The sequence below is a fragment of the Carica papaya genome, chromosome 7 (genome assembly GCF_054855325.1).
Source record: "Carica papaya isolate Zhongbai chromosome 7, ASM5485532v1, whole genome shotgun sequence".
Taxonomy (NCBI): domain Eukaryota; kingdom Viridiplantae; phylum Streptophyta; class Magnoliopsida; order Brassicales; family Caricaceae; genus Carica; species Carica papaya.
Window position 1 is genome coordinate 6,117,645 of NC_142315.1, and position 13,341 is coordinate 6,130,985.

A 13,341-nucleotide genomic window follows, 5' to 3' on the forward strand; every position below is an offset into this window, starting at 1 on the left:
ACATCAACACTGGTCAAGTTCTTATCACCAACCTTTTAAGAGGTTGGAGTATTTCGTCACTTGTATGTTTCTATATTTTGTAGAGCAAGCGTGGTTGTTAAATAACAAATGTGTTGTGTCTTAACCTTTGAGTACGTTTCTCTGACGGCTTCGAAAACCTATCTTACATTGATAAGAATATACATGCACCACTAATATTTGAGAGTACTAAGGTTTAGAGCTATGCCATTATCATTTAGTTTTTTTCATCCCAAGCATCAAATTAATAGGTCTACCAGTCTTAGTCTAGTGTTTAAAATGTGTAAGTTTTTTTTTTCTATTTTAATATTGTATCGATCAGTTATGATAACTTTATCCATTTAGACGGTAAATAATATGAGTTTGTTGAAATTCTTCAATTGTTTATTGCAAATTTGTCATGTTAGGTTTTGTGCCCGTTACTTACGATGTGACATTCGATATGATTTAAATAGTCCATTAAAGTCGGTTCTAATAAGGAGCTAGCATGCGTAGGTGTTGGCGGTGTAGAGGGAAACAATAGTAGCCCGTCCTAGGGTGTGATGTTTACGTGGAGTCACGACTAGAACAAATATGGAAGAGGGAAAACACGCGGTTGGGTACATGATTGATGGGTATGGTTGTGTGAGATGCACAATTGCTTAGAGCAACGGTTTGAGGTGGTTGAGCTTGTTGGTGGCCAATTATGATGGCAGATAGTGGTGGTTGTGGTGGCCGGTTATGAAGACTAACCTCGTTTAGAGTTTTTATATATATTTTTTATTTTGGAGAGAAAATTCAATTAAAATTTATAAAAAAAATGGTAAAGTTTTTTTTTCTAAAACTCTTATATCATGTGAAAAAATAAATGTTATATTTTTAAGTTGAGTATTAAACTATATATACAATATTTTTAAGAAAATAGTACAAAGAAATTATACAATTAATTATGTAAGCAGATACTTTACTAACATACTTTTTATTCTAATTACACGTAATATATACTTTCTAATAGTAAGAATTAGGTCATCTGTTGGAAATGAATCAATTAGTTGTCTTTATATCTTAAGCATATGCATATTCCTTTAACATCCATTTAACATTTAATCATATTCCACCATAACTACATCCATTTAACATTTAATCCATTTTATTCCTAAACATACATTGGTTCCAATAATGTTTATATCATTAGGTTTATGAACTAAATCTCGTACTTCATTTCTTTGAAATTGATTTAGTTTTCTTGCATGGCTATTATCCAAACTGTTGAAGGAATATATGTATATATGATTAGAAAAAAAAATAAATAAAGGAATATGATTAATTGAAAATTGTTGGCAGAAATATCATGAGAACCATATATACATATATATATATATATCTGTTTATTTCTAAGCATATATATATATATATACACGCACATATATATGTGTGTGTGTGTGTATATATATATGCTTAGAAATAAATAGATCAATAACCCAAGTTTTTGTAGGCATGGAAAATATCTTTGATGTGCCAACCTGATAATCTGGTATTTCTTGACACGTATACCCTCTGGATTTTTATTTATTTTTTTCACCAATTCTGTCTCCAGCCATATTGTCTATAAATACATATGTGCGCCTTTGCTATTGCATCATTCCCATAAAACACAAAATATAAAATCACGTTACGATGGACTTGCAAAACCAAGTTGCCAGCATGAGGAAGTCCCTCTTTGATCAGGTTATGTATATATATATATATATAAAAATATAAATATATGCATCTTCTTTCTATACCCACCTACAATAATTAAGTAAAGGAAAAATGTAATTATATAAATATACCCATTATATAACTAATGAAAAATTATATATAAATATATATCTTCTTTCTATGTTTTATACAATATAGATGACATACCCATTTTATGATTAATGGAAAATGGGTTCTTTTTTTTTTCCATTTTTATAAACATTCTCTTGTTCTTATTATATATATATATATATGTAAATAAAATTTTATTGCGATTAATTTTATTAACATACTTTTTGGCTAAATTATATCTGCATATATATATATATGTGTGTGTGTGTGTGTAAAAATTAATTCTTTTGATGAGATGAAATTTCAGACAGAAAAAAATTGATGGAATATTCGTAGCTGGGTACGTTGCATTTCTATTGTTATGTGCATATCATTTTGAGTAATAATTAATAAAGAATATTCACAAATGACTTATAATAATAATAATAATTATTATTATATTTTATAAACTATTTTGAATATAGTATTTAATTATATTATTTTTACTATTAATTACTCTATTTCTTTTCTTTTCTCTTTATCCTTGATTTTTCTTCAATATCAATAATATCTCTTTTTCCATCTGCTGTTTTATTCATTTTTTATTTTTTATTTTTTATTTTTCAAAACGAAATTATCTATTGGGTTTTAGAAGCCCAAATTGCAACCCACTTCAAATTAGCTATGTCCACATATATATATATATATATATATATGTAATACATATGTGTATGCATGTATATATGATAGTTAAATAAGGAAAATGAATTATTGTAGGGGTACCTTGACGAGCAATTCATTGAGCTAGAAGAACTGGAAGATGATGCTAATCCACATTTTGTAGAGGAAGTTGTTGTATTATTTTACAAAGACTCAGCAAGACTCATTCAAAACATAGAAATGGCTCTGTAACTACAATTATTTCTTTTTAATTAATATATATATATATATATATACACACACACATATTGTAAGTAACTTTCAGAATATTTGCAGGGCGAAGAAAGTTGTTGATTTTGAAAAGCTGGATGATTTCATGCACCAGTTCAAAGGTAGCATCTCAAGGTACACCAAATTTAAACATTGCTGCTTCAATCTTACTTTTAGTTTCTTCATTCAAGGTGATTCGAGCTCTAAATCTATCGAATAAAAATAAAAATAAAAATATAATACAAATGATGGATTAATTTAAATACTAAACTGTAATAAGTATTAATTTTATATTAATTTAATAAATTTTTTTTGATAAATAAAATTTTAAATCGTAGTTTATCTCTATATATTCTCGATAATTTTTACTTTTACTTTTATAATAACAAGTCATAATACAAAATTTATGATTATCGAGTAGAACATATAAATAATTATGCACGAAATATGTAAACTATGATAATAATAAGTCAAGTAATTAATATGTAATGAATTAAACGAGAATAGGATATTGATGTGTTGGTTGCAGCATTGGAGCTAAAAAGGTGAAGAATGAATGTACAGTATTCAGGCAACACTGCATTGCAAAAGATGCTGAAGGGTAAGTCTTCAAAATATTCTTTTCTTTTTCTTTTTTGATTGGATGGTAACGGGTATCTCTTAATTTTGTATCAGACTTAAATTAATTTTCTCTTCAAATAATTGTAAGAGTAATTATATTAACAGTCAACTTCTGAGATTTGAAGCAATAATGAAGCTGATTAGTGAAGTTGATGTAACTTATAGATGTATTAGGAGCTTCCAACAAGTGAAACAAGAGTATGCGGTTTTAAGGAGGAAGCTTGAAGCTTATTTCCAGGTCTTTCCTTTCCTCCATTACGTACATACACATGTATATATAAACACACACACACACACACACACATATATATATATATGTTTATGTAATTGGCTTATAGTTAATCGTTATTGAACTGCCTATTGACATGTTTTCAGTTGGTGAGACAAGCTGAAGTGAACTGAGTCTGCAGATACACATTCTGCCATCTTATTTTATTATAATCAACAATATATGTACGTACTTGTATTATTGTATGTATGTGCGAATATGAAGACAGTATCTAGTTGACTTAAAAAGTCTAATCAATGCATAATCTATGTTGTACCAAGTATTCATCTATATACATATTCGTCCATGTGTGCGTGAGTCCTAAATTATCATACAGTAATAGAATAGAATGTAAATAAAAATACAAACAAAGAAAATATACGATAATAAAACTACTTTTTTTTTTTTAATCATCAAACCAAAGAAAAGGGACCAAAAAATAATCATAAAAGTCTGCAAAAAAAAAAAAAAAAAAAGGGAGAGAAATCAAAAGGAATCCAGATCACGTGCATCAGAAAGAATAAAAGCATATGTGTCAAAGGCCAATGAAGTAACCCATGACCTAAACTAGTCTGAAATACATAAAAATAACAAAGTGAGGAATGAAGCTAATGCTCTATATTATCATGAAGAGCCAAGATACCCTTGAGCTCTTGAAGGATTTATTGGTTCTGCTTAAATATTTGATGGACCAGGAAAGAAAATGCAACTAAAAATCAAGAACATAATGCTATTTGCTATTGGTTCTGAAAAGCACCGCGAGCGGGATGGAGTATTAACTTGTATTAAAGGCGAATAGAGCGAAGAAGAAAAATACGTACCGATTTTATGTTTATGTACTGATTTTATGTCTTATTGTTTAAGATAATACGTTAGATGAGATAATTTCTATTTAAATTTTGAATATTTTTTTGATGAATAAGTTGAATTATTTATATAAAAATAATTTGGATGAAAAATGGCTTGGTACTTAGTAATAATGTTGGACTAAAAATTAGGCAAGATAAAATTAGGCTATTGTACTGTCTCGTCATCTTCGTGCACCTATTCCCAGCCAACATAACCCAGATCGGCTTGACATAAGCCACAAGTTTGGCATACCAAAAGTTGTCTGATCTTGGGAAGTAATTGAGAATGATAGCGGCAAATAGATTTGGGTAGTTGATTGACCGTGCATTTAGTTTCAGCTAATCTAATAGGCGACAACTTTAGTCTCCAAAAAGTTCTGAGATCTTGGGAATTGATTGAACGAGAAACTCATGCTCAGATGAGGAGACCATGACAGTAATGTTGAAGATTAAGTTATACGCCGAACTGACTTTCTTGTTCCAGATTTCTCTCTGTAACAAAAGAAAAGATGAATAGTCATTAGTGTTTTTCTTTTTGGATTATGTTTGAGTCATGTAATGTAATGATGTTTTGTTGTTGATTGTCTATAAGAAAGAGAGAGTTTTTTTTTTTTTTTGAGAATACGGAAATCGGTTCGGGATAATTTTTCTATTAGATTAGTTATCTAATAATTACATAAAAATAATTATTTAATTTATTTTACTTTTATTTAATTAAATTTTTGAAAAAAAATAAATTAGAGACAAAATTGAAAATAATTTTAAAAAAATTAGTAAAAATTTGAGTTCGAAAAGTATTTTTGAAAGAAAAATTAGAAACAGAAGGTTAAAGTACAAAAAAAAAAATTCTGTCATGCGGGATGACGTAGTTAGCAGCTACGACGAATTGGAGTACGCCGTGTGTCAAAACACGTTGACGTCGGCACCACGCGAGCGATCCGTGCACCCAGCAATTCGACAGCTTAAGTTCGATCCCACGCACGTGAACGACTTACATTCGTTTCCTCATTAGGCGCGATCGGACGTACGAGATCAATCGCAATGAACGGTCTAGATTTGTCCATGCAATCGGCCTAAAGAGGCAAAGATTAGATAGCCCTCCTTGTTCCACGTCAATGCGAATGGATGGTCCGGATAGATGCGAGATGGGTATAAATACCTCGCGTCGCAAGGGAACCCAAACCTTGACTGCTAGCCTTCGCCGGAGAAGAGGAACCAGGCGTTGGAGAAGAAGATCGATCGCCAACCGATGCTGCACCGGAGCCACCGTCGACTGTCAAAAAAGGTAAAATTTCTCCCTACATGTTCAGAATTTGATTTCGAACCTCTTTGTGGCCATATCGGAGTAAGAGGGATGATGTGTGAGCCAGAAACTGCGAGCAGAGTTCGACGGAGCTGCCGCAGCCAAAACTAAAAACTTCCTTTGATGAGCCCCTTTCCGCTTCCTGTTTCATACGATTTTCTAATTATTGTCTTCATCGTCTTTTTGTGTGCAGGTAGCCGAAGAAGGAACCTAGCCGCAAAAAAATACTGGCGGAGCTGCCGCACCTGGAGACCCCCTCGTCGGTAAGTTCAGTTTTTTTATGATTTTTCGGCCAATCGAGACCTTATAACGTATTTTTTCGTAGGGATACGTGTAAAACTGGCCAAAATCAGTCAAGCCGGGGCGAACCACCACAATGGGCGGTGGAGCCAGCGCTGTGTCGGAACCTAAAAATTGGTCGGAAAGAGTTTTGGACATCGATTTTAAATTTTTGGGGTATTTTTAGGTACGTGATGAGTGTTTTGGATTCTATAAGAAAAACTCAGAAAATTTGGGATCCGTTAGGAGGTGTAATAGACAATGTGACATCTCGAAACACTGATTCAGGTAAAGATCTCTCACCCTATTTCCTGTTACGGTAAATTGAGGCTTAACGATATATAATTTTGTATTTTTATAAAAATTTAAAAAATTCTAAAAATAATTACAGCTCACTAGTGGAGTCAAAACCGGTTAGCTCACAAATATTCTGATTTTTTGTTTATTTTTCTGTACTATTCTACTTGTTTGTTTTCATATTATACATGTTCTTAATTTATATTTTCTATGCTCTTATTGATTTATCTAGTTTATTCGGTTATCTGGTTACTCGATCATTTATTATGATAAATTATATCGTCTGCATAAATGTCATTTAATTGATATGTAAATATAATATGAGATATTGGTATGCGTTTGTTAGTTGTTTAGTTGATGTGAATATTTATATGAAAGACTTACTAGGTATTCAACGAAAGGGCGGATGGGCCCGATACATAGGGAACTCTACCGTGAACGTTACCTCAGTCGAACAGGATTGAAAAGTCTCTTACCGAAAAGGTGTAGGAGATATGGTTCACCCTCATACTAGATGAGATATCGAGGCAATTGGATATTTGACGCCTATTACTGAACGGGGTATGAGGACGATCAGTTAATTGTTAAAATTGAATATTGGGTTCACAAGTAGGAGAGCATCCCTATGGACCCTTAGGGGTACTAGTAAGCAAGTAAGAAAGAAAAATTATTTTCTTATTCTTTTGTGCATGAAAATAAAAAGTGGTATAAATATGGGTCTTCATAGGTTATTTTTTGAAAAACTTGTAACGGTAAGTATTAAACAAAAGTTTTTAAGTTAAATATATTTAATTAAAACAAGACCTGCGCCCGTATCCTGTCGCGCACAGGCAGGCCGTCCGTGCCTCACTACGCACACGAACTGGCACTATAGGCCTACGGACCTTTGTGCCTGGGGCTAGCTTGCAGCACGTCGGTTGGGCTCTGCCACCTCGGGCAATGGAGGAAATTTTTCTCCTTCGTTTTTCGTGTAAAGAATCTTTTCCTCTTCTCTCTTCATTGGATTTTGCCACTTGGTGCGAATCCAATGTTTTCAAAATTCTATAAATTGCCCTTCTTCTTCCCTTCCTCTCCATACTTCTATTTATTTTATTTTTAAAGATTAAGAGAGAGAGAGAGAGGTAGTAATAGTGAGAGAGAAGAAAAAGAAAATATCGATATTTTGGTAAGGAATCTAGTATTACTTTCAACGTCCTAAGGAGTATTTTTAGATAAACAAATTTAATGTGATAGTTATTTTTTCTATTTTGCATGCCTCTGTATTCAAATGAGTCAAATTATTCTGATTTTCAAGCATGCTGTGTGATTTACTAACACTTGATGAATTTGCATGTGATAAATGTAATACGTAGCCCGTGATAATAAAAATAAAATAAAAGAAAAAGAAAAAAAAAGTGGAATGAAGCCTATATGGTCCGAAGTATATATGTATTGACATGCATACTGTATCAAGTATCTCGTTAACCTTTTTATATATGAGGGATATCTGTTCTCCTTACCCTTCCGGGTATCTGTTTTTCCTTCCCCTATCTGGTTTGGAAAATTGTAAGAGGACTACTCCTAGTGGATGATGTCGTGCCCTCTGACTAGAGTAGTATTGCACTATCTGTAGGAGTCACTCGTGACTAAGTAATGTCGTGACTATAGATTATCTGTTAGGACCACTATGGTTGGTACGACAGTGGTCATAGATCGTACCATAGTTTAGCTAGTCGAAAGTGGGCTTAAGCAAATTGCCTATATGATCTGGTCATTCTACTTGGACAGTTAGAAATCTGTATCTGTATCTGTCCTCAGAGATGGAAGTTTGTAGCGACTCCGTGAAGTATGACACGAAATATATGAGCATTTCATGATTTATTTGATTTTCTCTATTATTATCATGATATATGTATATTGATTTTCTGTGCTATATTTTGATATTCAAATAAATGATTTTTTCTAATGATGAGTTAGGTAAACGAGGAAGTTAAACAGTAAGATAAAATAATAAACTTTTAAAATTTTACGATGTTAATTTAATATTGTTTTTCTTACTGAGAATATGAAACTAACTCTTTCCATTCTCTCCCAGATGAGGAAAAAAATGAAGAACCACAAACAGACCTACCCTTGGAAATCTATGAGGATCTCGTGGATCTGTAAGTCTGAGTGCATGTCTATTCCCGCACTATGATGAATTCCAGTAGCGTAGTGAAAGAAGTAACCCATATGTTTTGTATTTTATAGCCACTTCTAGCCTCTGTGATATATGTATTTGGAACAATATATATGTATCTGTAAGGAATTTGTTAAGATTTTGATTTCACTGCATAAATATTATCATGCACTCGTTATTCTAAATATGTATCTGACACCCGTTTGTCTTAACTAGTACTTGGGGTGTCACAGGTGGTATGAGAGCAGAATATCGTGGAACAAATCCCTTATATTGAGGTCTAAGATAGATACACCATTAAGAGTACCTAAGAAAGATAAATGTCCTCCTTTCAAAGATTAAACTGCCAACTCGTGTCTTTTTGTTTTTGTAGGAATGACGCGATGAAGACCATCTGTAAAGCGTACTAAACGACCTGAAGCCCTGATTATCCGACCAGGGCTGAATTTGCAGAACTTTTTTGAGTTTTTCAAAGATTAACTACAGCCATAGGATAAAATCATGCTAACCCTTGTCCACCCCCTGCCCCTGAATTCTAAAACCTAGATCGGTCGATCTCCCATAATGTAACGAAGTTTAGGAAACTTAACCCCCCACACTTTGAAGGTGGTCCTGATCCTTTAGTAGCTGAAGCTTGGATCCTACAAATAGAGAAGTTTTTCTCTGTATTAGACCTGACCGAAGAACAAAAAATCTTTATTGCAACCTTTATGTTAAACAATGAAGCTGAACACTGATGTCGACTTAAAAAAGAAGTCCTGCCTACCATTACTACCTGGGAAGTTTTCATGGATGTTTTCTTTGATAACTTCTTTCCTACTTATATTCAGTAAAAAAAGAGGAGGAATTCCAGGACCTCCACTAAGGAAGCTTGTCTATAGCCCAATATGTAGCCCGATTTGTTCAGTTGTCTAGGTTTCCCCTTTGATGGTCACCACCAAAAGTCAAAAAGTTTCTCAAGGGCTTTCGTGTCGACATTTATGACTGGGTCCTAATGCTGAGACCTAGCTCGTATGTAGAGGTACTTAAACATACTTAGTTGGTCGAAGATCTTATCTCGGCTAAGCACCAACGCTTTGCTTAAGTTCAAGCCCAACAACAACCCCAACAACTTAGAAAGAGATTGCCTGACTTAGTGAGTAACCCCCCAGACAAACAAACTAAAATTGCCCTTCCTCCTGCTTTGCCCCCATCTACAGCCCCACCTACCTTCTAATTAATCAACCTTGTCAACATTGTGGTCGCTCACATCGTGACCTGCCATGTCGGCATATCAATCACGCCTGCTATCTGTGCGAAAGCACCCAACACCTTATAAAAGACTGCCCTCAGCGATCGAAGGATGTAGTCAGACCCAGAGCACAAGGTCGAGTGTACCATTTAGATGAAACTGAAGTCCTTCTGACTCCTGTTCTCATCTAGGGTATGCTTTCTATTCATAATACTCATGTCAAGGCTTTAATCGATACTGGTGTAACTCACTTCTTTATTTCTTGTGCACTTGTTGGTAATCTAAAATTGAAACCAGAAGCTTTAGGAAAAACACTAGTGGCGGAAACTCCCTCTAAGGGACTATTAGAGGCTTATTGCGTATATAAAGACTGTAAGATAAAAACTTAAGGGATAGAAGTATGTGTAAGCTTGATGCTATTAGATTTTGTAGGATTTGATATAATATTAGGAATGGATTGGTTGGAAAGGTATAGAGCTACATAAACTGTGAAAATAAAATTATAACTTTACGATCCCAAAATAAAAGTTGTTATCATTTTCCTAGCAATTGAATAGGAATACGGACGCTGATCCTACTGTATGTTCCATACTAATTGTTTGTAATTTTCCTGACATCTTTCCCATTGAACTCCCTGGTCTACCTCCCCCACGTGAGGTAGAGTTCTTGATTGAATTATTGTCTGCCACCCAACCAATCTCGAAGCTCGCGTATCGCAGGAGTCGCACTGAACTAACTGAGCTGGATCATCAACTTTTTGATCTTATCACTCGAAAATTCATTTTCTCTAGTCATTCTCCTTAGGGCGCTGTGGTGTTATTCGTAAAAAAAAAGATGGTACCCTCCGACTCTGCATGGACTATAGGAAACTCAACCGAGTGACTATCAAAAGCAAGTACCTGTTACCTTAGATTGATGATCTCTTCGATCAACGGCAAGGAGTCACGGTATTCTCTAAGATCGATATCAGAATTGGGTACAACCAATTAAGTGTGAAGGAAGAAAATATTCTGAAAACTGCCTTTCGGTGTAGATACGGATTGTACGAGTTCAGGGTGATTTCGTTCGGATTGACCAATGCCCCAGCAGCTTTCATGGACCTAATGAACCGAGTTTTTCGACATGCACTGGATCGATAGTCATTGTCTTTATTGATGACATTTTGGTGTATTCCAAAAGCTATGGGGAACATATTATACATTTAGCTGAAGTGCTGGAGACCCTTTGCCAAAACCAACTGTATGCGAAATTAAGCAAGTGTTCCTTTTAGTTGGATCAAGTTTCTTTTTTTCGTCATGTAATCTCAAGTGAAGGAGTTTCTGTAGACCCGTCTAAGGTGGAATCAGTGACCAGTCGGAGTCCACCCACCAATGTGGCTGAAGTACATAGTTTTCTTTGCTTGACAGGTTACTATCGAGGATTCATTGACGAATTCATTAGGATCGCTATCCCCATGACTCAGCTCACCAAAAAGGGTATACCCTTTCATTGGAATTATGCATGCAGTGAAAGTTTTATGGAGCTAAAACACCGTCTCACTTCTACCCCTGTGTTGATCCTCCTAGACAATGAGGGGAGATTCCAAGTTTACTGTGATGCATCTCATATCGATTTGGGGTGTGTTATGATGTAGCATGGTAGAGTAGTCGTCTTTGGATCTCGATAGCTCAAAGTCCACGAGCAGAACTACCATACCCACGACCTGGAGCTGACAACCATTATCTTCGCCCTGAAGTTATGGGGGCATTACCTATATGGCCAAACTTTTAAAATCTACGCTGACCATAAGAGTCTCAAATATACCTTTTCGCAATGGGAGTTAAGCATGAGGTAGAGACGTTGGATGGATCTTCTAAAGGATTATGATTGTCAGATCATTTATCACCCAGAGAGAGAGAATCTAGTCGTCGATGCCCTAAGTCGACGAGAGCCTACTATGCTAGCCCAAACCATTGCCTCCAGTTAGAAGATGATGGACATCGTGCAATCGATCTGCCTTAACTATTATGGCAAGGGCACCTATCTCGCCTAGATCCGAGCCTTACAGGATCTTTTTTATGAAGATTTGGGAAGCACAGACCACAGACCCGAAACTCATCAAGAGCCTGGGTAAGTTTACTTCGGATGAATCTCCTGATTTCAGGATCTCTAATGATGGATTGTTTAATTTTTGGAACCGAACTTGGGTCCCTAATGCAGTATGCACAAATGTACTCAAGACTGCCCATGTTTCTAATTTATCCATCCATGAAGTACCAAGATATATAAGGACTTGAAGCGACAATATTGATGGCCAGAAATGAAGAAGAATATAGTCGATTACGTCTCCTGATGCCTTCCTTATCAACAGATAAAGGCAGAAACTGAGAGATTCGGTGGATTGCTACAGGGTCTTCCAATTCCTAAATGGAAATGGGAGCACGTAACTATGAATTTTTTCACCAGATTACTTAGGACCTGTTCTGGTCGAAATACTATTTGAGTAATTGTGGATAGGCTGACCAAGACTGCCCATTTCTTACCTATTTGAACCACATACTCCATCAGTAAGTTAGCCCGCCTATATGTGGATGAGATTATTTGACTCTATGGAGTTCCCTCATCCATTATATCCGACCACGATCTCCGGTTCACCTCTCACTTTTGGGACAACTTCCAAGAAGCCTTGGGGTTTGGGTTGTACTTCAGCACCGTTTATCATCCCCAGATTGATGGTCAACTTGAGCGTACGATCCATAATTTAGAAGACATGTTACGTATTTGCGTTCTCGACTTTGGTAATAACTGGTATGAACGTCTTCCTCTTTGTGAATTCGCTGATAATAACAATTATCATTCTAGTATCGGTATGGTCCCATATGAAGTTTTGTATGAAAGACCTTGTCGTTCCTCTACTTGCTGGAGTGAAGTCGGGAACTAGCGTCACTTAGGACCAGACCTCATTCAGGAGACCATTGAGAAAGTTGCAATTATCTGCAAGAATTTCACATCTGGCCAGAGCCGCCAAAAGAGGTACGCCGATAATCATAGGCGCCCCTTATAGTTTGTCGTAGGAGATTAAGTTTTCCTAAAAGTATATCCTTACAAAGGCAAGATGCGATTTAAAAAGAGAGGGAAGTTGAGCCCTCGATATGTGGGACCTTTTTCTATCATCGAGTGCATTGGACTAGTGGTTTAACGCCTCACTCTATCTCAGGAGTTCGCGGGTTTACATGATGTCTTTCATATCTCGATGCTCAAGAAGTACCACTCTGATCCTTCTTATGTTATTTCTCGTAATGACGTACAGGTAGAGGTCGATATGTCCTATGAGGAGATTCCTATAGAAATTCTCGGGTGGACTGATAAGGTCTTATATAGTAAGACGATTCCTATGGTGAAGGTACATTGGTAGCATCACACTCCAGAAGAAGCGACGTAGGAGTTAGAGGACGAAATACAGAAGAAGTATCCAGACTTATTCGAGACAAATTTGAGGACCAAATTTTTTTAGGTGGGAGGGATGTAACACCCCGCCCATCACTGTGCTAAAATAATTTGAAAACTCTATTTATTAGGGTTTTTTACCACCTTAAATTTAAATTAATTTATGTCATTCTCAATATCCGTGATTTTAAT

At 35.3% G+C, this 13,341-nt stretch overlaps 1 protein-coding gene across 2 annotated transcripts; it reads left to right on the plus strand.

The window, feature by feature from the left end:
• Positions 1-1,472: 1,472 nt before the first annotated feature.
• Positions 1,473-3,887, plus strand: LOC110822111 (histidine-containing phosphotransfer protein 4-like). 2 transcript variants are annotated; one of them, XM_088206834.1, is made up of 6 exons: positions 1,473-1,725; positions 2,566-2,696; positions 2,785-2,853; positions 3,248-3,319; positions 3,445-3,577; positions 3,715-3,887. In XM_088206834.1, exons 1-6 carry the CDS (start codon positions 1,675-1,677, stop codon positions 3,739-3,741), a joined length of 483 nt encoding a protein of 160 aa, XP_088062960.1. In that variant the 5' UTR covers positions 1,473-1,674; the 3' UTR covers positions 3,742-3,887. The 2 variants fall into 2 exon arrangements, with proteins under 2 accessions (XP_088062960.1, XP_088062961.1); XM_088206835.1 differs by having other exon boundaries at positions 1,493-1,725; positions 3,505-3,577.
• Positions 3,888-13,341: the final 9,454 nt, after the last annotated feature.